The sequence below is a fragment of the Anabrus simplex genome, chromosome 4 (genome assembly GCF_040414725.1).
Source record: "Anabrus simplex isolate iqAnaSimp1 chromosome 4, ASM4041472v1, whole genome shotgun sequence".
NCBI lineage: Eukaryota > Metazoa > Arthropoda > Insecta > Orthoptera > Tettigoniidae > Anabrus > Anabrus simplex.
Window position 1 is genome coordinate 433166644 of NC_090268.1, and position 27377 is coordinate 433194020.

At 40.7% G+C, this 27377-nt stretch overlaps 1 protein-coding gene across 1 annotated transcript; it reads right to left on the minus strand.

Annotated features, from left to right (window-relative positions):
- Nucleotides 1-17117: 17117 nt before the first annotated feature.
- tj (traffic jam) lies at nt 17118-25975 on the minus strand. Its single transcript, XM_067146648.2, has 2 exons — nt 25915-25975; nt 17118-25825 (listed from the first exon to the last, which is right to left on the minus strand). Exons 1-2 carry the CDS (start codon nt 25928-25930, stop codon nt 24699-24701), a joined length of 1143 nt encoding a protein of 380 aa, XP_067002749.1. The 5' UTR covers nt 25931-25975; the 3' UTR covers nt 17118-24698.
- Between the last annotated feature and the right edge of the window lie 1402 nt (nt 25976-27377).

A 27377-nucleotide genomic window follows, 5' to 3' on the forward strand; every position in this document is an offset into this window, starting at 1 on the left:
CGAATTAACGTAATAATGTCAATTGGTTGTAAATAATAAGTTAAGTTAATATGTGTAAAATGAAGGCAAATCCCTACATCTGGACCATTAGGTTAGAGTCCCTTTGTCGTATTCCTTCAACTAACGATTAGCATATCTTGGTTAGGAACCCGGGGAGAGTTTGTATTTGTAATTTCCCGGGTTGGTCTCATCTCAATCAAAGTGGAGGCGAAAACATGGTCCATGAGATCGCGCCTACTTAGCCAACAGGTAATTGGTCCATGATCAAATATGGTCATGGTGTTAACGAAGGTAAATCTGATACCTTCAGACATCAACGGTTCCACCACCCAAATGGAAGGGTGGTCAAAAGTGATAAATATTATGTAATCATTTTTCAGGAATAATTTGCCAAATTACCGGCAAATCAAGGGTCAACCGATTTTGATTGTGTGTAAAATTTAATTGGTTTACTTAAATAAAATGCTCCTTTAGCATTTGCAAGGAAACAGTTCCAGATTCTTGTTCTTGTAGAATAGTCAACCCTTGGTGACCGTTTAAATATCCGTCCCCATTCCTAGGACGGAGCCTTCATAATTTCCCTTTGATCTGAATATATATAATTTGTGTGTTTTATGATGAGCCTTAAAGTTAAAGATTAGAGTGTCCCGTTCAACCCTGTAGTACTGATTGGGTGGCGCCCTTACATTTAGTTTGAGATCTTATATCTCAAAATATTTTTTTTATTGAGTATTAGTTGCGATGGATTCGGACCGTAACACTCCCTGAGATAAATGCTGGTTGGGACTCAGGCTTTGAGCGGGTACAATATATATATATAAGAAAACATAAAAGTCCAATAATACTGCCTTGAGGAATTATTACAGTATCAGATAAAGCTTCGCCTATTCTAATTCTTTGAGTTTTAGTTTCTAGAAAACACTAACCACTACACCACAGAGGCGGACTACAATATTTACTCTGTTATAAAAGGTGACGTGATTAGCTGCCACCCCTGGAGGCCCGGGTTCGATTCCCGGCTCTGCCAAGAAATTTGAGAAGTAGTACGAGGGCTGGAACGAGGTCCACTCAGCGTCGGGAGGTCAACTGAGTAGAGGTGGGTTCGATTACCTCCTCAGCCATCCTGGAAGTTGTTTTCCGTGGTTTCCCACTTCTCCTACAGGCAAATACCGGGATGACGCCGATTTTAAGGCCACAGCCGCTTCCTTTCCTCTTCCTTGACTATCCCTTCCAGTCTTCCCATCCTCCACAAGGCCCCTGTCAGCACTAGCAGGTGAGGCCTCCTGGGCGTGGTACTGGTCATCCTCCCCAGTTGTATCCCCCGACCAAGAGTTTCACGCTCCAGGACAGTGCCCTTGAGGCGGTAGAGGTGGTACCCCTCGCTGAGTCCGAGGGAAAAACCGACCCTAGAGGGTAAACTGATAACTGATACCGTTGTTCAGTAGACAGGGGACAAAAGAATATTTGTTTAAAATGTCAGGCTAGACATGATATCATTTTGGAACATCTTATAACCATCTGAATATCGTAAACCGTAAATTTGTATCACGGTTACTTTTTTCTCATGGTGTGCACTTCGCTTCACTTCAACGATCTTGTACGTTAAAATCTACGCATTATTCATGACTTACAGACCACGCTTCTCGTTAGATTCGGGCTAGAAGTATTCGTGATCTTCGGCCCAGTGGGCCTGGAATGTTAGTTGTGAACTGAATATGGTCTAGGGCTACATTGATGTGGAAGCGGTGGAACTCTTGAGCGTAATTGACCTGCGCCCTTTAAGGACGGTCTTCGGTGTGACGGTTCACTGGAGTTCGCAATCAGACCAGAATAGAATATACGGGTTGTCTTCTTCATTCTGGTATGGATGTAGTCAATGTTTAGTGAGGTGCGTATGCCTCGATTTAAGTCTATCTCAAATTGCGTACAGTACTTTTCCTCCCTTACCTCTCTATGCTTGGCTATATATATTTTTCCAATATTGTTATGAGTAGCCTACATTATGGTATCTTTCATTGTTTCTCACATTAAGTCTTTTTATTTTCGTTAGTAATGTAACGTCATATTAATAGAAAGGGGCCGCCATGGCTCAGGCGGCAGCGCGCTGGCCTCTCACTGCTGGGTCCTGTGGTTCAAATCGCGGTCACTCCATGTGATATTTGTGCTGGACAAAGCGGAGGCGAGACAGGCTTTTCTCCGGGTACAACGGTTTTCCCTGTCATCTTTCATTCCAGCGACACTCTCCAATATCATACGATCTATTAGTCATTAATAACACAATGCAACAAATTTTAAGGTCACAAAAACTTGTTTCGAAAATATTTATGTATGTCAACCTCCTAAATTCGAAAATGATACTGAAAACATCGTATCGCCCACATTTTTTGCACAAAACGCGTAGATTTGTAATTAATGGTAATTAAATTTGATGATATTATAATAATATTCTGATTGATATTCTGTGCTTCATGTGGTGTTTAGTGTTTATTATAATATAATATAATATAATATAATATAATATAATATAATATAATATAATATAATATAATATAATATGCAAAAGCAGTGGCCCCGAATGTTGGAATTTGTTCCAGGGGACAAAACTATCAAGTGTGACCCTCTAGTGGGAAGGGACAGAATACTCTTGCAACCTCTGCACCTCAAACTGGGCATAATGAAGCAGTTTGTCATAGCATTACCTAGGTGTGGAATGTTTCAAATATCTATGTAACAGTCCGGCTCCATGGCTAAATGGTTACCTTGCAGGGCTTTGGCCACAGGGAACCCGGGTTCAATTCCCGGCAGGGTCGGGAATTTTATCCATCATTGGTTAATTTCTCTGGCACGGGAGATGGGTGTATGTGGTGTCTTCATCATCTTTTCATCATCACGACGCGCAGGTCGCCTACGGGAGTCAAATCGAAAGACCTGCACCTGGCGAGCCGGACATGTCCTCGGACACTCCCAGCACTAAAAGCCATACGCCATTTTCATCTACGTAACAAGTGCCCCACCCTGTCAGATGCTAAGGTGAAGGAGGACGTGTTCACTGGTCTCGATATTCTGAAAGTAATGCTACACAAAGATTTCCTTCAATCAGTGCCGTGGAGCGAGAAGCCTAGACTGGTTCAAAACTTCCTGGGAAACAGAAAGGGATGCTTAATGAGTTTTAAGTTACATTTTTTACATTCTAACCTTGACATTTTCTCTCCAAATCTGGCTGCTGTAAGTGAGGAACAGGGTGAAAGGTTTCATCAGGATATAAAGGACATGGAATGACGATACCAGGGAGCTAGGGATGTTCGGATGATGGGCGACTACTGCTGGATGCTACACCGTGAGCACACGCCATGACAGCTAAGAAAGCACGGAATGAATTAGGTTAGTACATGCTTTCTACCACATTCTCTGTATGCATATTTCAATATGTCGTTCGTTTAAACTTGTATTCTAGTTCAGCATGCTTCGTGTGCTATATAGACCATTGTGTACTACTTCTTCTTCTTATTTATCTGTTTACCCTCCAGGGTCGGTTTTTCCCCCGGACCCAGCGAGGGATCCCACCTCTACCGGCTCAAGGGCAGTGTTCTGGAGTTTCAGACTCTGGGTCGGGGGATACAACTGGGGAGTATGACAAGTACCACGCCCAGGCGGCCTCACCTGCTATGCTGAACAGGGGCCTTGCGGGGGGATGGGAAGTTTGGAAGTGATAGACAAGGAAGAGGGAAGGAAGCGGCCGTCGTCTTAAGTTAGGTACCATCCCGGCATTTGCCTGGAGGAGAAGTGGGAAACCACTGAAAACCACTTCGAGGATGGTTGAGGAGGGAATCGAAACCCCCTCTAGTTAGTTGACCTGCCGAGGTTGAGTGGACCCCGTTCCAGCCCTCGTACCACTTTTCAAATTTTTGTGACAGTGTCCGGAATCAAACTCTGGCCTCCGGGGGTGGCAGCTAATCACGCTAACCACTACACCAGAGAGGCGGACACAGTACTATACAATAGTTTTATATCATTTTAATAAGTTTCCAATTAAAGTGAATTTAAAAATATGTAAAACATAACATTGGGCCAAAACCAAACCCCATGGCGCAACAGTCCTCTGCTCAACTCGAAGGCCTGAAGATTATCAGGTGTCGTGTGGTCACCGCGACGAATCCTCTCGGCCGATATTCTTTCTCTTTCTAGACGGCGGCCGCTATCTCACCGTCAGACAGCTCCTCGATTGCAATCACGTAGGCTGAGTCGACCTTGAACCAGCCCTCAGGTACAGGTAAAAATGCCTGACGTAGCCGGGAATCGAACCCGGGGCTCCTGGTAAATACGCAGGTACGTTACCCCTACACCACGGGGCACGCTGCAGTAGGCCTACATATACGAATTAATGACGATCATGCTATTAAAATATGGGTTAACAGATGGAATAAACATTGTGATGCCAAGGAGAGTAACAATTTGATGTAATTATTGCTACTAAATTAACTACTAGTTAATTCGTTAACTGATCATATTTTAAACTTCTCGTAGCGTCTAATCCAACCCCGTGGTGCAGGAGTAGCTTGCCTGCCTCTTACCCAGAGGGCGCGGGTTCGATTCCCGGCCAGCTCAGGGAATTTTACCTGGATCTGAGGGCTGGTTCGAGGTCCACTCAGTCTACGTGATTAGAATTGAGGAGCTATCTGACAGTGATATAGCGGCCCCCGTCTAGAAAGAGAAGAATAACGGCCAAGAAGATTCGTTGTGCTGACCACACGACACCTCGTAATTTGCAGGCCTTAGGGCTGAGCAGCGGTCGCTTGCTAGGCCAAGGTCCTTCAGGGCTATAGTGCCAGGGGGTTAGTTTAGGTAGCGCCTAAGTGATATGCCTCAGCTGATGGGAAAACGTTTGCTTGTAGCAGACAAAATCTAGTTTCACTCTGTTCACGGCCATGCGATTATACTTATTGAATGTTCTCTGAAGTTTTAGCCTAAGTATTGTGACTGACTGTTTTCACATTATCATCGTAGAACATAAGTGGAACTCAAGTTTTGGCCTGCGGGACATTGAATTGTAATAAAGAACGAAAATACGATATATCAAGGATGCTATTCACTATATTTAAATAGGATATATCTCTGGGTGATCGAAAATAACTGAAATGGACTTCTCAGAGCAGACATTCGTAGTTCACGTTCATATCTATATATATATATAAAATAACTTGTCCTGACTGACTGATTCATCATCGCCGAGCCAAAACTACTGGACATAAAGAGATGAAATTTTGGGGATATATTCATATTAAGACGTAAGTGCTCGCTAAGAGAGGATTTTGGGATATTCCTTCGCTAAGGGGGTGAAAACGGGGGTGAAATTTTAAAATGAGTTGCTCTATATCTCAAAACTTTAAAAGTTTACAGATGTAAAAATTGGTATTTAGAATCGTCTTTAAAAATAAGGAAACACGTATTTTTTTGTTTTCAGAAAATCCCAATAGGAGGGGTGAAAAAGGGTGAAAATGGGGAAAATGGGTTGAATGCCTTTAATCAGGATACCTGTACCTATATCTCAGAAACTGAAGATATTACAGACCTGAAAATTGGTACGTTTGATCTCTTTTAAAAATAAAGAAACACGTATTTTTTTGTTTTTGTAAAATCCAATTAATGGGAGGGTGAAAAGGGGGTGAATTTTTAAAATGAGTGAATCTATATCTCCAAACTTTTAAAGTTTGCAGCTGTAAAAATTGGTATTTAGAATCTTCATTAAAAATAAAGAAACACGTATTTTTTTGTTTTCGGAAAACCGCAATAGGAGGTGTGAAAAAGGGTGAAAAAGTGGTTGAATGCCTTTAATGAGGCTACTTATATCTCAGAAACTGAAGATATTATAGACCTGAAAATTGGTGTTTGGGATCTCCTTTAAAAATAAAGAAACACGTATTTTTTTATTTCTGAAAAACCCAATTAAGGGGGGTAAAAAAGGGGTAATATTTTAAAATGAGTGTATCTATATCTCAAAACTTTAAAAGGTTATAGGTGTAAAAATAGGTATTTAGAATCTCCATTAAAGATAAAGGAACACGTATATTTTGTTTTCGGAAAATCCTAATAGGAAGGGTGGAAAAGGTTGAAAAAGGGGTCGAATGCATTTCATGAGTCTACTTATATTTCAGAACCTGAAGATATTACAGACCTGAAAATTGGTGTTTGGGATCTCCTTTAAAAATAAATAAACACGTATTTTTTGTTTGTGGAAAATACAATTAATGGGGGGGGGGAAAGGGGGTGGTTTTTTTAAAATGAGTGTATCTATATCTCAAAACTTTTTAAGTTTATAGATGTAAAAATTGGTATTTAGAATCTCCTTTAAAAATAAAGAAACATGTATTCTTTTGTTTTCGGAAAATCCCAATAGGAAGGGTGTAAAAGGGTGAATAATGGGTTGAATGCCTTTCATGAGGATACTTATATTTCAGAACCTGAATATATTATAGACCTGAAAATTGGTATTTTGGATCTACTTTAAAAGTAAAGAAACAGGTATTTTTTCGTTTTTAGAAAATCCAAATATTGGGGGGTGAAAACGGGGGTGAATTTTTATAATGACTGTGTCTACATCTTAAAACTTTAAAATTTACAGATGTAAAAAATGGTGGTTAGAATCTCCTCTAAAAATAAAGGAACACGTATTTTTTTGTTTCCAGTAAGTCCTAATAGGAGGGGTGTAAAAGGGTGAAAAATGGGTTGAATGCCTTTAATGAGGATACACATATCTCAGAAACGAAAGATATTACAGAACTGAAAATTCGCATATGTGATCTCCTTTAAAAATAAAGAAACAAGTATTTTTTAGTTTTTGGAAAAGCCAATTAATGGCGGTTAAACAGGAGTGACAAATTGTGGTGAATATTTTGAAAGACTATATCTACAGAATATCTTGGAATCGTAAAATGTTAAAACGTAAAAAGTGGGTGTAAATCTCCCGTAAATGTAAATAAATATAGGTTATTTGTTTTTGGAAACTCTACTTAAGGGGAACCCAAAAGGGGTGAAATTTTAAAATGAGAATTTTTACGGATATCTAAAAAACTTAACATGTTACAGAAGTGAAAAATGGTATACTTTTATCTCTATTAAACATAAAGAAAAGTGTATTTTTAGTTTTCGGAAATACCACTTGGGTGGAGGGCGGGGGGGGGGGGGTAAAAGTGACTGAAAATGGTGATGAATTCTTTTAATTAGGCTACTGATATCTCAAAAATGAAGATGTTACAGATGTGAAATTTGATTTTTGCAATCTGCTTTAAAAGTAAAGAAACACGTATTCTCGGAAAATCCAATGAAGGGGGGAGGGGTGTGTGTGAAAGAATTGAAACATTAGTTGACTTAATTGTATGAGAATACATACATCTATTACTAAAGTTGTTACAGACGTGAAAATTCGTATTTGGATCTCCTTTAAAAACAAAGAAAAAGGCGTTTTGGTGGGGAAACCATCTTGGAGGGCGGGAGTGTAAAGGAGTTGAATTCCTTTCATGAGGACACATAAATCAAAAACTGAAGAAGTTAGAGTCGTGATGATTGGTATTTAGAAGATCCTTTACTATTAAAGAAACAAGTAATTTTTTGCGGGAAAATTCATTTAGGGGGAGGAGAGATTATTGTGAAATGAAGTGAAAAAAAGTAATTATTTTTATGTGGATACTTATATCTCAAAACTGAAGGTAATAGACGTGAACATTGATGTTTGGAATCTCCCTTAAACATAAAGAAACAAGCATCCTTTTAATTCTTTTTCGGGGGGGGGGGGGGGTGGCTGTAAATAAACTTAACGGCGGTGGGGTGTAGAAGGAGGTGAGACCAATTGATTTTACTGTTAATAATGTACTTATAAGGATCCTCCGTTGCTCAGGCGGCAGCGCGCCGGTCTCTCACAGCTGGGTTCCGTGGTTCAAATCCCGGTCACTCCATGTGGCATTCGTGCTGGACAAAACGGAGGCGGGACAGGTTTTTCTCCGGATACTCCGGTTTTCCCTGTCATCAGCCATTCCAGCAACACATAATAATAATAATAATAATAATAATAATAATAATAATATTCCGGACCGTCGTCAAATTGCGGACCGCGATGGAAACGGCTCCTGGACGGCTAATGACTAAGAATGCAGTCCGGTCGCGGGTTCAGTGCCGCCAAGGCACCCAGTATGACAGCACGCCGGATCTCCTGAAGGATTATATCCGTATTAAAAATATTATAGGAAAAGATGGCAAAGATTTACGGACCCAACTGACATGGAGGAATACCTGAGCCTAAACCGGGAAGTACGAAATCGATTGCTGGAAAGGAAGATTTAAAAATGGGAGGAAACGTGCCGTAAAATAATAGATCGGGAATTTTGGTGGATTCTCGCAGAGAACGAGTCAGATCGCGAATTTCGGCGGATTATATATCTAAAACAATAAGCATTCAATTATAAATTTCAGTATAATACCGTAGCGAAGCACGGGTATCTTGCTAGTAATATAATATAATACTTCCAGAGTGGAGAAAATAATACTAAAAAACTAGGTGAGTAGCCTGCGCGGTACGGGTCTCATAGCTGCTGGCTATCATTCGGGAGATGGTAGGTTGTAAAACCCATTATCGGCAGCCCTGGAAAGAAGTTTTCCTTGGTTTTCCATTTTCACACCAAGCAACTGAAGAAACGAAAATCCATAGCCTGTTTCCAGTCATTTGACCGGGTCAGGAGTGGAATGATAGAAACCCCTTCTAGCGGCGAGGATGGGAATTGTGCCGACTGCCGAACATGTTGCACTCCTCTCGGGCAGAAATTAATGACTGACAGATAAAAGGATTATTTTTTTTTTTTTTTGCTATTTGCTTTACGTCGCACCGACGCGAATGTCTTATGGCGACGATGGGACAGGAAAGGCCTAGGAATAGGAAGGAAGCGGCCGTGTCCTTAATTAACGTACAGCCCCAGGATTTGCAGGGTATGAAAATGTAAAATCACAGAAAACCATCTTCAGGGCTGCCGACAGTGGGATTCGAACCCACTATCTCGCAGATGCGAGCTCACAGCTGCGCGCCCCTAACCGCACGGCCAACTCGCCCCGTATGAAAGGAAATTATATTGGAGAGTGTTGCTGGAATGAAAGATGACACGGAAAACTCGGAGTTCCCGGAGAAAAACCTGTTCCACCTCCGCTTTGTCCATTAAAAATCTCGCATAGATTGACCGGGGTTCGAACCATAGCCTGAGCCACTGTCGCTTCCTTGCCAGTCCTCATCCACAACCTGCTCCCAGTCATTCCACCGAGGCAGGAATGCAATGAATGAAGCGACGATAGGAATTGTGCTAGCTGCCGAAGCCTGTCGCGTTCCTCTGGGACAATTACACTGTGCAACAGTGAAAAAACTATTTTAACAAAAGTACAGTAGGTGTTCTCTATGTATTTCTGTCCCCTGAATTCGAAAATGACACTGAAAATATCGTATCACCCACACTTTTGGCACAAACCGTATACTTTGCTAATGATATCACACATTGAAGTAGTACATGTCCACTTCTGTGGTGCAGTGATTAGTGTGAGGCTCGGGTTCGATTTGCGGCTCACCCACGAAATTTGAAAAGTGGTACGAGAGCTGGAACAGGGTCCACTCAGCTTCGGGAGGTCAACTGAGTAGAGGTGAGTTCGATTCCCACCTCAGCCATCCTGGAAGTGGTTTTCCGTAGTTTCCCACTTCTTCTCCAGGCGAATGCCGGGATGGTACCTAACTTAAGGCCACGGCCGCTTCCTTCCCTCTTCCTTGCCTATCAGTTCCAATCTTCCCATCCCTCCACAAGGCCCCTGTTCAGCATACCAGGTGAGGCCGCCTGGGCGAGGTACTGGTCATACTCCCCAGTTGTATCCCCCGACCAAGAGTATGTAGCTCCAAGACACTGCACTTGAGGCGGTAGAGGTGGGTTCCCTCGCTAAGTCCGAGTGAAAAACCGAACCTGGAGGGTAAACAGATGATGATGATGACTGCAACCGATGGTTGGGCCGAGGGCTCCTTTTCACTCCTGAAAAGACTTAAGAATTATTTACAATTATCCTCGTCGCAAGATCGAGTAAACAGTCTTGCCATCCTCTCCATGAATTCTTACTTAACACAGGAACTAGACTGCAGTGTGAAGATATAATCGAATTTACATCAAAGATGGCACGTCGTAAAACACTCTTTGCCTGACTTCAGTTCCGCGAGTTCCATAGTCAGATATTTATTATTATTATTATTATTATTATTATTATTATTATTATTATTATTATTATTATTATTATTATCATCTGTTTACCCTCCAGGTTCGGTTTTTCCCTCGGACTCAGCGAGGGATACCACCTCTACCGCCTCAAGGGCAGTGTCCTGGAGCTTCAGACTCTTGGTCGGGGATACAACTGGGGAGAATGACCAGTACCTCGCCCAGGCGGCCTCACCTGCTATGCTGAACAGGGGCCTTGCGGGGGATGGCGAAGATTGGAAGGGATAGACAAGAAAGAGGGAAGGAAGTGGCCGTGGCCTTAAGTTAGGTAGCATCCCGGCATTTGCCTGGAGGAGAAGTGGGAAACCACGGAAAACCACTTCCAGGATGGCTGAGGTGGGAATCGAACCCACCTCTACTCGGTTGACCTCCCGAGGCTGAGTGGACCCCGTTCCAGCCCTCGTACCACTTTTCAAATTTCGTGGCAGAGCCGGGAATCGAACCCCGACCTCCGGGGGTGGCAGCTAATCACGCTAACCACTACACCACAGAGGCAGACTATTATTATTATTATTATTATTATTATTATTATTATTATTATTATTATTATTATTATTATTAGAGCCTCCGCGGCTCAGGAAGCAGCGCACCGTCCCTTCACCGCTGGTTTCCGCGGTCCAAATCCCGGTCTCTCTATGTGAGATTTGTGCTAGACTAAGCAGAGGCGGGACAGGTTCTTCTCCGGGAACTCCGGTTTTTCCCCGTCATCTTTCATTTCAGCAACACTCACCAATATTATTTCATTTCATCAGTTGGTCAATAATAATCGCCCCAGAGGAGTGCGACAGATTTCAGCAGGCGGTACAATTCCTATCCTCAATCAATCAATCAATCAATCAATCAATCAATCAATCAATCATCTGCATTTAGGGTGGTCACCCAAGTGGCCGATTCCCTATCATTGTTTACGTAGCATTTTCTTAAATATTTTCAAGGAAATAGGAAATTTATTGAACATTTCCCTTGATAATTTATTCCAGTCCCTTACTCCTCGTCCTATAAATGAATATTTGCCCCAATATGTCCTCTTGAACTCCAACTTTATCTTCATATTATAACCCTTCCTACATTTCAAAGCTCCACTCAAGCTTATTCTTCTACTTATGTCTTTCAATGCCAACTCACTACTGTCAGCTGGAAACATACAGTACCACATAGTCGAACATCTCCCAGGTCTTCCCAGACAGTGCCGCCGACTTTGGAGAGGCAAAGCGTTTTCTGCCCCCCACCCAAATGATCTTAGGGGAGAGAGTGCCATTGCCCGCCCCCCCCCCACCCCCCGAAAAATTCTCCTCCTGCATGTTAAATCCCCGTAAAACGCTGAGTTTGGTAGTCTTCGGAGGCTGCTGAGGAGTTAAATCTGAAGAAGGTGGTAGATTATTTTTATATCAAGAAATGCGAGTAGAAAGCGGGCATTCCTTCTGAGAACTACATTTCCCAATGGAGACTGTTGAGGTGGTAGAGCTTTTCACATTTCGTATCGTGTAATGCATAGCCTAATATGCAGTACGGTAATAGGATATTTGTTAAGAAAATGCATTTATGAATCAAATTTTATTTTTCTGTTTACTTGTGAATTGAATATTATTGAAAATTCCGTAGATAAGACTCGTTCAAATATTATGTATTTGAGAAACAAGCTCTATCATTGTTCTCTTTTCTTCTGTTCGTTGGTTTGTGAATATTGTTATTACATAAGAATGTTTGCATTAATAGTTAATCCTCATTTCACATGCCTGTGTTCATGTTAATATCCTCCGCCCCCCTTCAAAAATTACCCGAAGTCAGTGTCTTGTTACCAGCCCAAAGTTTGCAACATTTTACTAACACTACTCCTTTATCGGAAATGACCTAGAACACATCGTGCTACTCTGTTTTGAAATGCTTTTCCAGATGTTTTCATTCCATTCCTGACCCGGTCGAATGACAGGAGACAGGCTGAGGATTATCATTTTTACATTATAATTAAGTTATTATTATTCACCTGGGTTCACACGGAAGATGTGTCGAAATGAGGAGTGAAAATATTTCTCTGCCTAGCAGCAAGTAGCCTAGCTCAATTCAACCCTGGCTCTATCATTGTTAGGTGCAGGTGTACTGACACTGACTCTGTGCTATAATTTCTGAAGCCACCTCATTTCTGTTTCGACTCAGTTAACTTCAACTGTTATGTCCTTCAATCTACCGAAATTAATTTTTAGTAATAAACTACCTGAAAAGTAAAGCATAGACCTATGGCAACAGTGTTATAGTTGAAAAAGAATAAACTTTATTGAAATTGAATGAGTTGTTTCATTCCTGAAAGAACATCATCAAATCACAATTAATGCCATTCTAGTTTAATAGCTGTAATATTGTTACCACGTGTTTTACTTTTTAGGTACTTAATAGGTCAAATGTATTTACTCAAAGTTCGTTTTGACAGACTGAAGAAACCTAACTGTTAAAAAAAAGTAATGAGTGCTATGATGCATCTGCGATTCCTACATCTTCCTTTTCTTTTTTCTCGGTAAGTCCTGAAGTACGCAGTGTTCTCTCCAGAAAGGTTCGTGAGCCGGGAGGCAGGAGTGAGTAGCCGGGTGGGGTATAGCAGTAGCGGCGATTGGAAATTAAAAGTGCAGTTGCAAAAAAAGAATATGCTTACTGAAAAGAAAATCTACAAAATCTACAAAATGGTAAGACTTTTATGCTCTCTGAGCAAATTTCGACAGAGAGGTAAAGGCTGACAGTTTATCACTTTCAGTGTGGTAATAATAGTTTTCTGAGATTTCGATTCAATACTATACATTAAGCAATGGTTAAACCTACAAAGATCTGGCAGAACCGGGCATTATCCAAAACAGTGAAAATACGATTGGTAGAATCACTCGTGTTTTCTGTTTTCCTGTACGGTGGTGAGACCTGGACTGTGAAGGCTAGTGACAAGAACCGAATAGATGCCTTTGAGATGTGGTGTTGGCGGAGAATGCTCCGTATACCATGGACAGAAAGAACACATGCCTCCATTATAGAAGAACTGAAATCACAAAACGTTTTATCTTTCCGCGTTGGTGAAAGTTACCTGCAGTTCCTGGGTCACATTTTGAGGAGAGAAGGAGACAATTTAGAAAAGGCCATTCTGCAAGGCAAAATTGAAGGCACCAGACCAAAAGACAGAACAACAAGTAGATGGTTAGACCAAGCTAATAAGGTCAACGGTCTACCTCTTCACAATATCTTAAGAAGAGCTGAAGACCGCTCAGCATGGAAAAATCTCGTTAAGGATGCAGTTACTAATGAAGTGAAGAAATGAGGTCACGACGCTCAGCAATGAGTAAACCGACTGATGATGATAACTATACAATAAAGCGTTCACTGAACATATTTATTACAATTAAATACAAGTACGATATGATTATACAATTAAAATCATTTAGTATTTCACTACACACTAAAAACCTAAAGAGACTGCCAGACTGAATAATGCACGTGGCAAGCGGGTGAATCATACCTCAGTGTTCTTGACCTTGACAAAAAATGATATATTCCTACTACCCTTTCGCTTAGCACATCGTCCCTCCCTGGGCAAAACCTCCTATGTGAAATATTTTAAGTTCTGTCATCTAAGGTGCAATATTGTGTGGGTATTGTCAAGGCATTCTCGCTCTTCATAATGTATGTGCTGCAGGTTAGCAAATATTATCACATAGGAGGTTTCGTCACGGCAACGAGGACATGCAAAGGAAATAAAGGAAAAATTAGCTTATAAGACAACAGGGCTTGCTTTTTTTAGTAATTGCTGTAATCCTAGTTTTATCCGGCTAAAATGGGATAAAAATGCAAGATTTTCTCCAGAATGTGGGAGGGGGGCAGGTAGCCCCGCCCCCATCGCCGCGACTGGAAAACTACGTAAAGTAATTAATTTGATAATATTTCAGTTTATTCTTCTCGGGACATAACAATATCAGACAGGTAAACATTAACTCCAAAACTGAACTACTGTATTTTAGTGTTATTACTACGAACAAGACGTAAGTTAAAGTTTTCTACTGCTGGGTCATATTCATGTAAGACTACTCGGTTGTTGTGGAGTGCCATACGGGTTTGTGATGTCATGTGGAGTAGAGTGCCCGCATGCGACTCCACGTTAATCCAGACACCGCTCGCACACGAAACTACGTGACAGTCAAGCTAAACATTTAAACTTCGATGTAATTGATGCAATTATGCTGATAATAATGAGGAAATGTACACTATTTACATTTTAATTTGAAGCACCCATTGACTCAAATAGGTATTAATATTATGTAACTAGCACATATGTTGGTTATGTTAGCCGGACGGTCTGTAAAAACGGCATTGAAAAAATCCTTAGTAGAACACTGGTACGAATAGTGCAATACACAGAAGGGTCACGAAAAGTACAATATGCTCAGGTACGGAAGACACTGATTCTGCTCACGTCGAAGATAAAACAATAAAGTCATCAAACAGTTCTTAGAAGAAGCATAAGTACTGAGAAACGTAATCGCTGGCCAGAGCTACCCCGTCGAGCGAACATGCAAAATAAAGCTGTTAGCTAATTAATTGTATTGTACGATCCTGAGTTTGCCAGCACTGAATACAAATAACACTGTTCAATAACAAACTTACCTTTTACTTTTAACACCAAACTTACCTCTTACTGTTTATGGGATGCCTCCAGATGGCAGCAGATGACTCTTCAGTCTTCAATCAAAAATATTACGTTCCACTAATACGTAACTAACGAAGGAATGGTGACATACCGAAATTAAGGATTTACATACAAAGATATTCTATCCGGAAATAAATATAACAGATTATGGCAAAGACATTTATTCCACTTTATTTACATTATAGTATTTCCACAAATTTTAACATATAATAATTTTTAAACACAACCATGATATTCATTATTTACATGTTTAATACGAAATAGAAAAATCAACACGACTATGGCGAAAATGTTTTTTTTAAAATTCAAAGTGAGTTTGTTTGTTCAAGAATGTCTTTTTATGACGATCTCACTTAACGATATATTCAGTACTATTATCTAGAGAACTGGTTTACAATGTTGAGGAAATAAAAGGTATGATCTTCTATAATAACTTGTGTTGATCTGCTGCGATATTGCGTTCCCTTCTGCTTTTAAAGACATGAGGTTCCGATGGTAAAATTTACAATTTCAATATTAGTATGAAAAGAATTTTGAATAATGTTTTTACGACTCATTAAATACTTTCAAGGTTTTCGGAGACGCCGAGGTGCCGGAATTTCGTCCCGCAGGAGTTCTTTTAAGTGCCAGTAAATCTACCGACACGAGGCTGACGAATTTGAACACCTTCAAACACCACCGGACTGAGCCAGGATCGTTGGGGTCAGAAGGCCAGCGCCTCAACCGTCTGAGCCACTCACTCCGGCAAAAAAAGAAGGAATTTTACCCACGAGTAGGTTAGAATACAAACGTATCTGAACAAGGCGCAAGTGTGATCTCCCCGCTCTACAGTTGTATCAGCGAGTTGCATACATTTTAGGAGTTCTGATAGTTCAGATCGCTAATGTTTACGCAAATCTCACTGCAGAACTGTTGTGTTTAACAGGCGATGTTAAATACGTTTCCATTCTAACCTAGCAGGATTATAAGGACTATAATCCTTTCCCTAAACAGTAGTGAGCGGAATACGTTTCGAGGCCAGCTTGCAAAACCTGAGGCAATAAGTAAAGTTGTAATGCCCGAATATTTTTAAAATGCTCATCTAGTAAATAAGGCTTACTGGTAGCGAGAAACTTCGACTTCGGATTTCAAACATGAACCAAGAAGTGACTCTTGGAAACAAATTTGCTAACGGAGGAGAAGGTTTCCTTGTGGGCTACAAGCTACGTTTTAAGCCTTTTTTCACGACTAAGTAAAAGAGAAAACTTCAAGCACGATAATGTATCTTTCGAAATAACAAACACAACCTGATCATATAAAGAAAGGTAATAGTAATTGTAGATTTGGGTGTAGAAGGTTATCTTGCGCGCGAAACCTCCGAAAATGAATAATTTAAGAAAGGAATTGATAGCCGTGCTGAATGTCTCAGACGGTTGAGACGCTGACGTCCTACCCCAACCTGTCAGGTTCTGTCCTCGCTCAGGCCGGTGGTATTTGAAGGTGCTCAAATACGTCAATCTCGTGTCGGTAAAATAACTCTTGCGGGGACAAAATTCCGGCACCTAGGCGTCTCCGAAAAGCTTCAAAAAGTAGTTAGTATGAAGTGAAAACAATAACATTATTATTATTAATAAACAATTGATAGCGAATATCGACAGCCCTATCTATCTGATCAACATCCACGGAAAAGATACCCGAAACACAATGGGCCTAAGGGAAAAATTATTCCATGACGATCGGCAAACTCGACCGAGGAAACCGCACAAGAAGGTGCACTATAATTTCAGATTTCGAAAGACTGTCGCAACAGAAAATATCCTTAATTATTTTTAGTTGAAATCAAGCTCCTTGCCGATTGCTAAGATATGCAGAGAATGTCAGTAGCCTATTATCTTTGTAAGTAGCTTGCTGCTTCTTATAACGAGTTTAAAGAGTGTCCGGGACACGAAAGGTTGATGCTTCTTCCACTTGCACGGACTGGGTTTTGCTCGACTACTTTCACTTAAGTATAACACAAAATCTCCATGTACCGTAATGTAACTTTCGAAATAACAAGGAAGTAAGAAATACGAAAGAAGAGAATCGTAGATTTGAATGGAAAAAGGTATCCTGCGCGTAAATGGTTCAAAGTAAATAATTCAAGAAAAGACTAGGAAAAAAATTTGTAGTGAATATCCAACATTATAGTTACGGGAAATTTTCAAACACCTCCTTTCGATGACAGCCGAGGAATCGGAAAACGTAGCATTTGAAATGTATTCTCAATCAATTTTCGGCAAATATTGTATTATTGAATTATTGTGGTTATTAAGTAATTTAAGACTTGGAACATGTATTTTCAAACTGTAAACTTTAATAATAATATTGGTTTTTAAGCCCCACTAACTATGTTTACGGTTTTCCGAGACGCCGAGGTGCCGGAATTTTGTCCCACAGGAATTATTTTTACGTGCCAGTACATCTGCCGACACAAGGCTGGCGTAAATACCAGCAGACTGAACCAAGAGCGAACCAACCAACTCGAAACTGTTAAGTTTCAAGAGGATACATATGAGGGAAACGGATACTCATAAGCAGTGAGAAAATTGTGTTAAAAACTGAAACCAAATTGATTGTGTTTCACAGGGAGTGGTTCTATCCGTGCTCCTCGTTGTGGCTTATTCGCTATTGTTCAATAAATAACTTCTAAAATGAGGGAGATACGCCTTCCAAGACGGGAGAGATGGAGAGGAACGTAAAGTAGGTGTAAATCTCCTGCACTCTGCTGAGGACTTTACAGGTTTCTAAGGAAATAATTTATCGAGTAATGATAATGTTAAATCCTACGATTAAAAAAGAGGTGCTCATTCTTGGAACTTTAATTATAATGTTACTTCTTTACGTCTCACTAACTACTTTTTCGGTTTTTGGAGACGCCGAGGTACCGAAATTTTGTCCCGCCGGGGTTCTTTTATGTGCCAGTAAACCTACCATGACGACGCTGGTGTATTTGAGCACCTTCAAGATCGAACCTGCCAATCTGGAGCCCGAAGGCCATTCAGCAGTAGTGGCGACTGAGAATTAGAACTGGGGGAGCGGGGGGAGGGGGAGTTACAGACAACAAAACGTATCCCGGTTTGTTAATAGTCTAATTAAAGAAAAAAGGAACTAATATTAGCTGATAAGACAACAGGGCTTGTACAAATTGTTTTTCTTTTTCAATAATACCTATAATTCGTAGTTTCGGACGGCTAAAATGGAATTAAAATGTTATGTTTTCTTCACAAAGTTGGGGGCGGGGGAGATTGCCTCCTTGCTCCTTCCCCCTCCCCCCATAATCGCCGCCACTGAAGGCCAGTGCTCTACCCTCTGAGATACTCCACCTGGCACTTTGAAACTTCAAAATTATACAAACAATAAGGGCGATGTAAACATTGAGGCATAATTTGGAAGATAAATTCGAGAAACAAACAGCAGGTTCAAAACACAAAATTTGAATTGTTAGGAGTTCGTTTCGAATGTTAACACTACTTTCTCGAGTATTACACACTGAAATAGATGCAGATTATAAGTGGCATTAATCAAATTATAGCGATATCCGAGAGCGGAACAGATATTTGAAATAATAATAATAACATATGCCGTAAAATGATATGATACACTCAACGTCGGTAATTCAAGTGAAGAGATCTAATAATAATAATAATAATAATAATAATAATAATAATAATAATAATAATAATAATAATAATAATAATAACAGGTTAACCAAACAGATCTTCAAATATCTTTGGAACAAAAAGTCAAGAGTAACTTGGATTTATGAAGTTAAGAATAATTTGGAAAGAAAGCAGAAGCAACATCGAGAGATTTTTAGAAAGAAAGTGTTAAAAATGGAAGGATTCCAAGGTTCGGGAGGGAAAGAAAACAGGCTCAAAATGGTCCGAAGAGAGGAAAATACGACATGGTGAGAAGATGAAGGAGGTAGAAGAAGGAACAACAAAGGATGCAGCATTGAAATTGGCACGTGGTACCTAGAACACTCTAACAGAGAAAGAAGGATAAGAAAAGGAAGAAGAAGAATTAGATCAATTATGTTATTGGATTTACATCCCACTAACTTCTATTACGTTCTTGTAGAAGCAACGAGGTGCCGTGATTTTGACCTGCATGAGTTCCATTTCGGGCCAGTAAATCTATTTGAGCACCACGGGCTAAGCCAGGATCGAATCCTGAACCTTGGGCTCAGAAAGCCAGCGCCAGTTACTCAGCCAGGCAAAGAGATTTCATGTGATGAAACAGCTCCAGTTATTTTTCGTATTAAACTACATTAAGAATGTTGCTGTAAGTTTAATAACTTTCTCCAAAGAAAGTGTCATACTTTTATTTATTTCGATTTTCCCCAACTCGAGATTGCCTCTGGGAACAAAATATTAAAAAAATTAATATTAAAAATAGTGTGAGTTGATAACACAGTGGTTCGGAAGTACATTTGGCATGTTGTTGCATTATAAAGTTTGGGAGATATGGTTCTTAACGATTTGGATCGAATATTTCAAGGCAGTCACTGAAACTTCTCTTATTAAAACCTGATGGAGATGAAGTGATTTCCAGAAATTGACGAAAAAGAGACGAATGGTTCTTTAAGATCCAACCATTAATCCTATGATTTCGATATCATTCAACTGGTGATCTTGTTGATGGAATAGGATAGTTGGTTCATATGATGTTTTATTTTCATCGGGTATCTCATTGGGTTGTGTTTCGGATTCATAAGTTTACAATGAAGTTCGATATTAACGGAATGATTTGCAAAAATCTATACCCAAGTTTGGACTTTGTAAATAAATCACAAAAACTTATAACTGGAACAATATTCTGAGAATGTTTACTTTTACATAATACCCCATCGCCGGAGTGTACGTGAATATTATGTTTTAGTACTGGTGTGACATGCCGATAGAAAGCGCAGTGCTTGTGCTTTTTTGGCCTAGCTGAACACTCAGGACTCCTCATATCGTCGGTGCCCCTGCGAAGACCGCTCTGTGATTTAATGTTGTGAGAGAAATACCGACCCGCAGCGCACAATATATTTAGAGGCGCAGAAACCTTCGGCATTATTCTCACGATATTGAACCTTAAAAGACAGAACCTTGCTGGCGAAAATACTAAGCTGAAAAATTTCACATACCGGTTGTCGCAGGTGCAACGATAATATATGCCACATATATCTGAGTTCGAGATTGTTCACCTTCCTAGTACGCGACTCTCGTCGGGAACTCGTTCAGAGCCGGGTCAGACTTACTTCACTTTTCAGTGCTAAATCAATAGAGGGTTGTAGGATTTTAGTTAATTAACTAACTAACCCCATGGTACTACAGCCCTGAGGGGCTTTGGCCTACCAAGCGATCGCTGCTCAGCCCGAAGGCCTGCAGAATACGAGGTGTCGTGTGGTCAGCACGACGAATCCTCTCGGCCGTTATTCTTGGCTTTCTAGACCTGGATTTTAATTAATAAGGCATATAATTTTCTAAATCATTCCGTTAATATCGAACTTCACTGTAAACTTAAAAATCCGAAACACAACCTGAACCCGAAACGAAAGAAGAAATGCTCACATTAAGAGAATGAAAGACATGTGGGCAGGGATACGTAAACCTGGTTGGAAACCTAAATAAACGTGGTCCAGTGAAGTAGTAACGATCTTTAAAAAAAGTACGATAGTTCCGTCGCCACGTGTGGTTGAGGAACCAGGTCTTCTTCCGAGTTCACGCCTGGGGTTCAATGTTCTATATGGGACAGTTTCGCGCCGGCAAAGGAAATATGAAGTGTTTCTCTGTGAAACTCGCAGTGCAATGGAACTAAGGTCCTGCCAGAAGAGAACGAAGAACAGGAAACCACAAGCACGTGAAGGACATTACTCGAACTACCTGACTTCAACAAGTAGTTTGTGCTCATGCTATTCACAAGCAGCAGAGCTGACAATGTGAAGCCGACGAAGAGGAGTGGCAGGGTGCATAGCGCCAGTGTCGGACACCATCCTATTAACATGAGAAGAAATATTAATTTTTTTTCTATTGGCTTTACATCGCATCGACACAGATATGTCTTATGGCGACGATGGGACAGGAAAGGGCTAGGACTGGGAAGGTAGCGGTCGTGGCCATAATTAAGGTACAGCCCCAGTATTTGCCTGGTGTGAAAATGGGAAACCACGGAAAACCATCTTCAGGGCTGCCGACAGTGGGGTTCGAACCTACTATCTCCCGAATACTGGATACTGGCCGCACTTAAGCGACTGCAGCTATCGAGCTCGGTAAAAATATAAATTTAGCTGCGCTCAATGGCTCAGACGGTTGAGTAGCTGGCCTTCTGACTTCAAATTGTCGGGTTCGATCCTGGCTCAGTCCGGTGGCATTTGAAGATGCTCAAATATGTCAGCTTCGTGTCGGTAGATTTACTGGCACGGAAAAGAAACTCCCGCGGGATAAAATTCCGGCACCTCGGAGTCTCCGAAAACCATCAAATGTAGTTTGTGAGACTTAAAACCAATAATGTTAATATAATTAATATAAATTTGCAGTGATTTTACGGTTGTAAACCGCCGCGCCCCTCCACTCTATCATTCTACGGATTATTCTGAAGCAACTCTAACGAGATAAATTTCACTCGGGGAATTGTTTCCAAATTTTTTAATAATTATTTTCTAGTTCAACTCCGTGCAACAATGCATGCATCGCAGGGCTCCGAAATTATGGCACAAAATCCTAATATAATGTAATTAAGGCTAAAAGCAAAAATGCAAAAATGCGCAACAGTCCCGAAGCGCCTTGGCTTACCAAGGGCCCACTGCTCAGCTCGAAGGAGTGCAGATTACAAGGAGTCGCGTGTCCAACACGACGAACTCTCTCGGCCGCTCTTCTTGGCTTTCTAGATCGGACTAAAACGAAAGGTCACAAATTTTCCTTATAATATTTATACTTCTTTGGATCAATTTGATGCGACTTAAAACCAATATTGACCAGACAATTATGTCCTAGTACTGGAATATAAATTCTTCGTAAGCTTCTGAGTAATTCTCCATGCGGTACTACAACGCAGGTTACACTGGCTCTGAGTTACGGAAAGCCAGACAGTTTTGGCACAAAATACTGTTAATGAACTTGATAAGGTGAAAGTAGAAATCTTAAAAGAACTGTGAGCAATGTCCCTTCCAATCAACCGTTCTTCCGATCCGCCTCATTGATAATTCATTACACGCGGACAATCATTTTCAAAATCGAAAGCTAAGTCCAGTTTTGACATCCTTCTGAGAGAATGCTCCAGCGCATATGACATTGGTTAAGTGTCATGAAAAACTACAACAGTTCTCGATTTAAATGTTGCTGATAAGTTAATAAGAGCAAAAACAGAAATCTTAAAGGAATATTGCATGAATATATTTTAATAACGCTCAGTAAGAGTAATGGAGAAATGCAAGTTCCATATCATTCGGAACTACGTTGATGGCGAACAAAATTAATTTCTCATGTCAGCAGAAGGAAGCAACAAGATGGCAGCAGAATCAACAATTCATAACACAAGAGTAATTCTAGTCTAGTAGACGATGCTAGTGCTTTTGATGATGATTATTATTTACATGATGATTTTTAAATAACAATTAAAAATTGCCCTCCAACTTGCAAAACACAATTTTAAGTAGTTTAAAAGAATGTCAATACAGAACACAGGATACTTTAGGGATGCCGTAACATGCACTATGATGCTGCACTTGTTGATATAGTTCAATGATATTGTAATTCTTACGTTTTAAGTACCTTACGAAATAGATTCCTCATTCACTCAGTTCAGCTTTTACTAGTCTTAAATATAGAGAGAACGATCGTTTGTTTGCTCGCGGAGGAAAATCAAACACTCCAATAAGACATTCAGTCACATTAAAGAATGTTTGGACCAAAATAATCATCTCACGTTAAAATTAAACTCTACATAGAATACCACAGCGTTTCAGTTCATAATATCTTAATATTTAAGGAATAATTTCTTCAAATAGTCAATAGATAGCAGTTAAAATATAGATATATATTTTAGATGTAAACGAAATTAAAACTGTAACTATTGCTTCCTACATTAGAATCTTAAGTCTAAGAATACTATTATTTCGATAAAAACTGCAAAAACTTAACACAATCGAATAATATTGCCATTAGAGAACGCTTTAAATATAATTATATTATTACAGTTTATTCAGGAAAATCTTGGCAGTCTAACTTTGATATTAGTAAGGATGTACGGTATTCCCAGTACTTAGTTCACTCTCTCGACCTATCGCACTGTCGACATTGTCAGAAACAGTTCAGATTATCTCTTATTTTCACCCCAATCATCTCTGAAATATCTTCAATTTTGTCACTTAGCAAATGAAATCTTTACTCAAAAGACTCAAGGGAATTCCGAGACGTGAATCAGTGCGACAGGCCTTCAAAACTACCTTAACTGTATACTTTTGGATAAGAAAAATGTCCCCAATCACACTCATAATAATAGGGGTCAATGTATACTTAATATTATTACCGTTTTAAACACAATAGAAGAAATAAAACTTAGAAAGTCTTTATAAATTCTACATATAAAGTATCATTAAGTTATTGCGTATATTTTGTGCTGCTAGAAGTTACGAGGTATCGAATTTTTCTTCTTCGATACATAAACTGCATCAGGTACGTATGCACAGCACTCGTTCACACACATTCTTACTTCACCAACAGAAATTTGTTTCTCCATCCTTCGTAAAATTAAAGATCGACAAGACATGATCTGGTGTGTTAAAGATTTACAGATGAGGAAAAATGAAAAGACGGGAATGCGATCACGATACGTGACAATGCAGAACTACGGGGCGAGTAAAAAAATAGGGAGCTCTTCCACAACCATAGTTAAAACATTCGTCCTACTGCATCATAAGTCATCTTTATCTAAATCTAGATGTTCGAGAAAAAAGAAGAGATTCTATTGCTGTCACTGGTAAAAATATGCATTCTTACATTCCATTAGTTCAATGTAAATTAGAATTATTAAGTACCTGTTTCACAAGCAGTGCTGTATGAGATCCTGGATCTTAAGAACGCATAATTTTACGAGGAAACATCATACACTATCATCCATGTTCAACTCGAGAATCACCTTTTCCCGATTTCTTATAAGTAAATGAACACGTAAGGAATAAAAATAATTAATAACGATTAAAAACTAAAATACTAGAAGAGAACAACTTTGTACAGAACTATCTACTTATTTGTACGATAAAAAAGACTGTATTTAAGTCTAAATTTTAAGATTTTTTTAAAGAGTGAAAAATGGTCCCTCGAGAAAAGAAAAGAAATGCCTAGGACATTTTCATTTTCCTGTTTATAATGAGAAAAAAAAAGAAGACTCAAATATTGCCGCATAAGGCTGGTACTCAACTTTTGGTGACTTGTCCGCTCCTCTTCCTCGGCGACGGCGCCCGGCGTCTTCTGCTCCTTGTGCTGCACTGGGAGTCCACGCCCATTCACCACAATATTCACTTCCTCTAAAGACTGCGATGATCTTTATTGACAAAAGTACTCAAGTCGCAACTTTAAAAATGTACTAAAAACAAGTTAAAACGGCACAAATGCAGGCAACCACTACCATGGAGTGGCGGAAGATTCTTAGCTCGTCTCTGTTCGCGAGCACACGACGGAGGGCCTGGGAGGCGCCGGGCAACGGGTTCAACTCCAGCCTGGCCGGGGACGCTGGCGTCATATGTAGCCGAACTCGGGCGAGCTGGGGTTGCTGTGTGCGCCGTCCGAGCCTCCTCGCCTCAGTTGCTCACACCTCTGCTTGTAGTGGTCCCGCTCCTGCACCGCCCTCGCCAACTCGATCTTGAGACGCTGTAGCTCAGCGTGCAGGGTCCTGTTAGTCATCTCCAGTTCGTGCCTCTGTTGGAGCCTCTTACTGCGACAGTTCTGTGCGTAGCCACGGTTCTTCAGGGTCCGCCTCTTCTGCTTCAGCCTCACCACCTCTTCCCGTGGAAAGCCATGCAGCCTCTTGTTCAGCTCACGAACTGACAGGGACATGAGAGCGTCGTCGTTCAGAATATCGTCCGCGCCTCCCATGCTGAAGTGGTGCGAACCCCCGCCGTGTCCCGTAGAGCTCAGGGGCGACATGACGGCGCTACTGCCACAACTGACGGGCCTGTTCATTCCTAACATGCTGTGCGGGGTTCTTGGACTCATTGGACCTGAATCTCCTCCATCAGGTTGTGACTGCATGTATTCTGGTGCCATCAGTTTGCGACAGGATCCAGCTATTACAGAAGTTGCGCCCCATCCATCACCGACCAGCCCAGTCGGGTCTCCATTGCAGGGTCGAAGGTCGAGGGGCTCTTGTCCCGGTCCACTTCCATGCGCCACGTAGCGGGTGAACCAGCTCATGTCATCAACCAGCCCGGCCCCCCTCGGAGGCACACTTTGGGGGGGCACATGCTGCTCCAGTACGGGATAATGTGGCGGAGAACTACTGGCGGGTGGAGTGTCTGGTGGAGTACCAGGAGTTCCAGGGTGCTGCTGGAAGGTCACAATATTGCCAGCCTTGACGAGAGCTCCAGGGTATTGTGGCACGAGGTGTTGGGTGTAGAGAGGGTGCATATCTTCTCCAGGAGGTGTTAACAGTTGGTGTGGCGGTGATTGCTGAGTTAGGAGGCCTGGCATATGAGGCAAGCGCTGCTGATGAGACGGGGGTCGAGCACACGGTGTGTCACTAATTTCTCCTTCCATGACTGCGTTCTCACGTTTAACAGTTCCGGGCTCAAGACGGTCTAACTCGAACTGCTGAAGATATTGTCCTGCGAGGTCCGGGTCCTCAGGTTCCATATTGCCCACTGCAGCTGCAACAATGATAAAGTCCCCAGTGAAGACACACTCACTCACTACCCAACAATCTGGTAGTCACAACACTTCATACTGCACTACTTACGTGTGTCTTGGGTCATAGTGTGCTACGGGCAGACGCACTAGCTAACTGCTCGCTATAGGACCACTCGGGGGAACTGCGCGCCTGCCTTGTGGAGGCCCACTTTATGATCCGGCCGCGGCGCATGGTGGGGACAGGGTTTAGCTCCGCCCCCTCCACCACCTGCCATTGGCCCGTGCGGAGCGTCGCTTGGAGACCACGCCGCCTCGCGCCATTAGTCCTCCTGTCCTGTTTTGTCCGGCGTGTGTTCGCCCTACCCACAATACACCAACAGCTATCACGATGTTTTTCTCACTTCTAATCCTTACATAGTTTTGATGTCACTCCTCCACTCAACGCGCGTCAGACAGAAAATAGGAATTAAAAGGCGTATTCATAAAACAGAAAGGGAGACGGCTCTATAACAGGTCTTCTGTTTATTTATTTATTTATTTATTTATTTATTTATTTATTTATTTATTTATTTATTTATTTATTTATTTATTTTTCTTGTTCAACAGGCATTATTACTCCCACTTACAGAAAATTTCTATCAGTTATTTCCAGTGCTGTGAATAACGATCATTTAAAAAATCAAAACACTACTCCCTAAAAATGTAAAATATTTCTTTTGAAGTAGGCCTATATTAAGAGTTGAATGTATAGACCAGAGGGAAAATCTTCGAGAGATAGCTGCCCTTAACTAAGGGGTACCATGAGGTATTCCCAAATAGTCGGTTTAAAGTTAATCTATATATATAAAATAACTTGTCCTGACTGACTGACTGACTGACTGACTGATTCATCATCGCCGAGCCAAAACCACTGGACATAAAGAGATGAAATTTTGGGAATATATTCATATTAAGACGTAGGTGCTCGCTAAGAGAGGATTTTTGGATATTCCGTCGCTAAGGGGGTGAAAACGGGGGTGAAATTTTAAAATGAGTTACTCTATATCTCAAAACTTTAAAAGTTTACAGATATAAAAATTGGTATTTAGAATCTTCTTTAAAAATAAGGAAACACGTATTTTTTTGTTTTCAGAAAATCCCAATAGGAGGGGTGAAAAAGGGTGAAAATGGGGAAAAATGGGTTGAATGCCTTTAATCAGGATACCGGTACCTATATCTCAGAAACTGAAGATATTACAGACCTGAAAATTGGTACTTTTGATCTCTTTTAGAAATAAAGAAACACGTATTTTTTTGTTTTTGGAAAATCCAATTAATGGGAGGGTGAAAAGGGGGTGAATTTTTAAAATGAGTGAATCTATATCTCCAAACTTTTAAAGTTTGCAGATGTAAAAATTGGTATTTAGAACCTTCATTAAAAATAAAGGAACACGTATTTTTTTGTTTTCGGAAAATCGCAATAGGAGGAGTGAAAAGGGGCTAAAAAGTGGTTGAATGCCTTCAATGAGGCTACTTATATATCAGAAACTGAAGATATTACAGACCTGAAAATTGGTGTTTGAGATCTCCGTT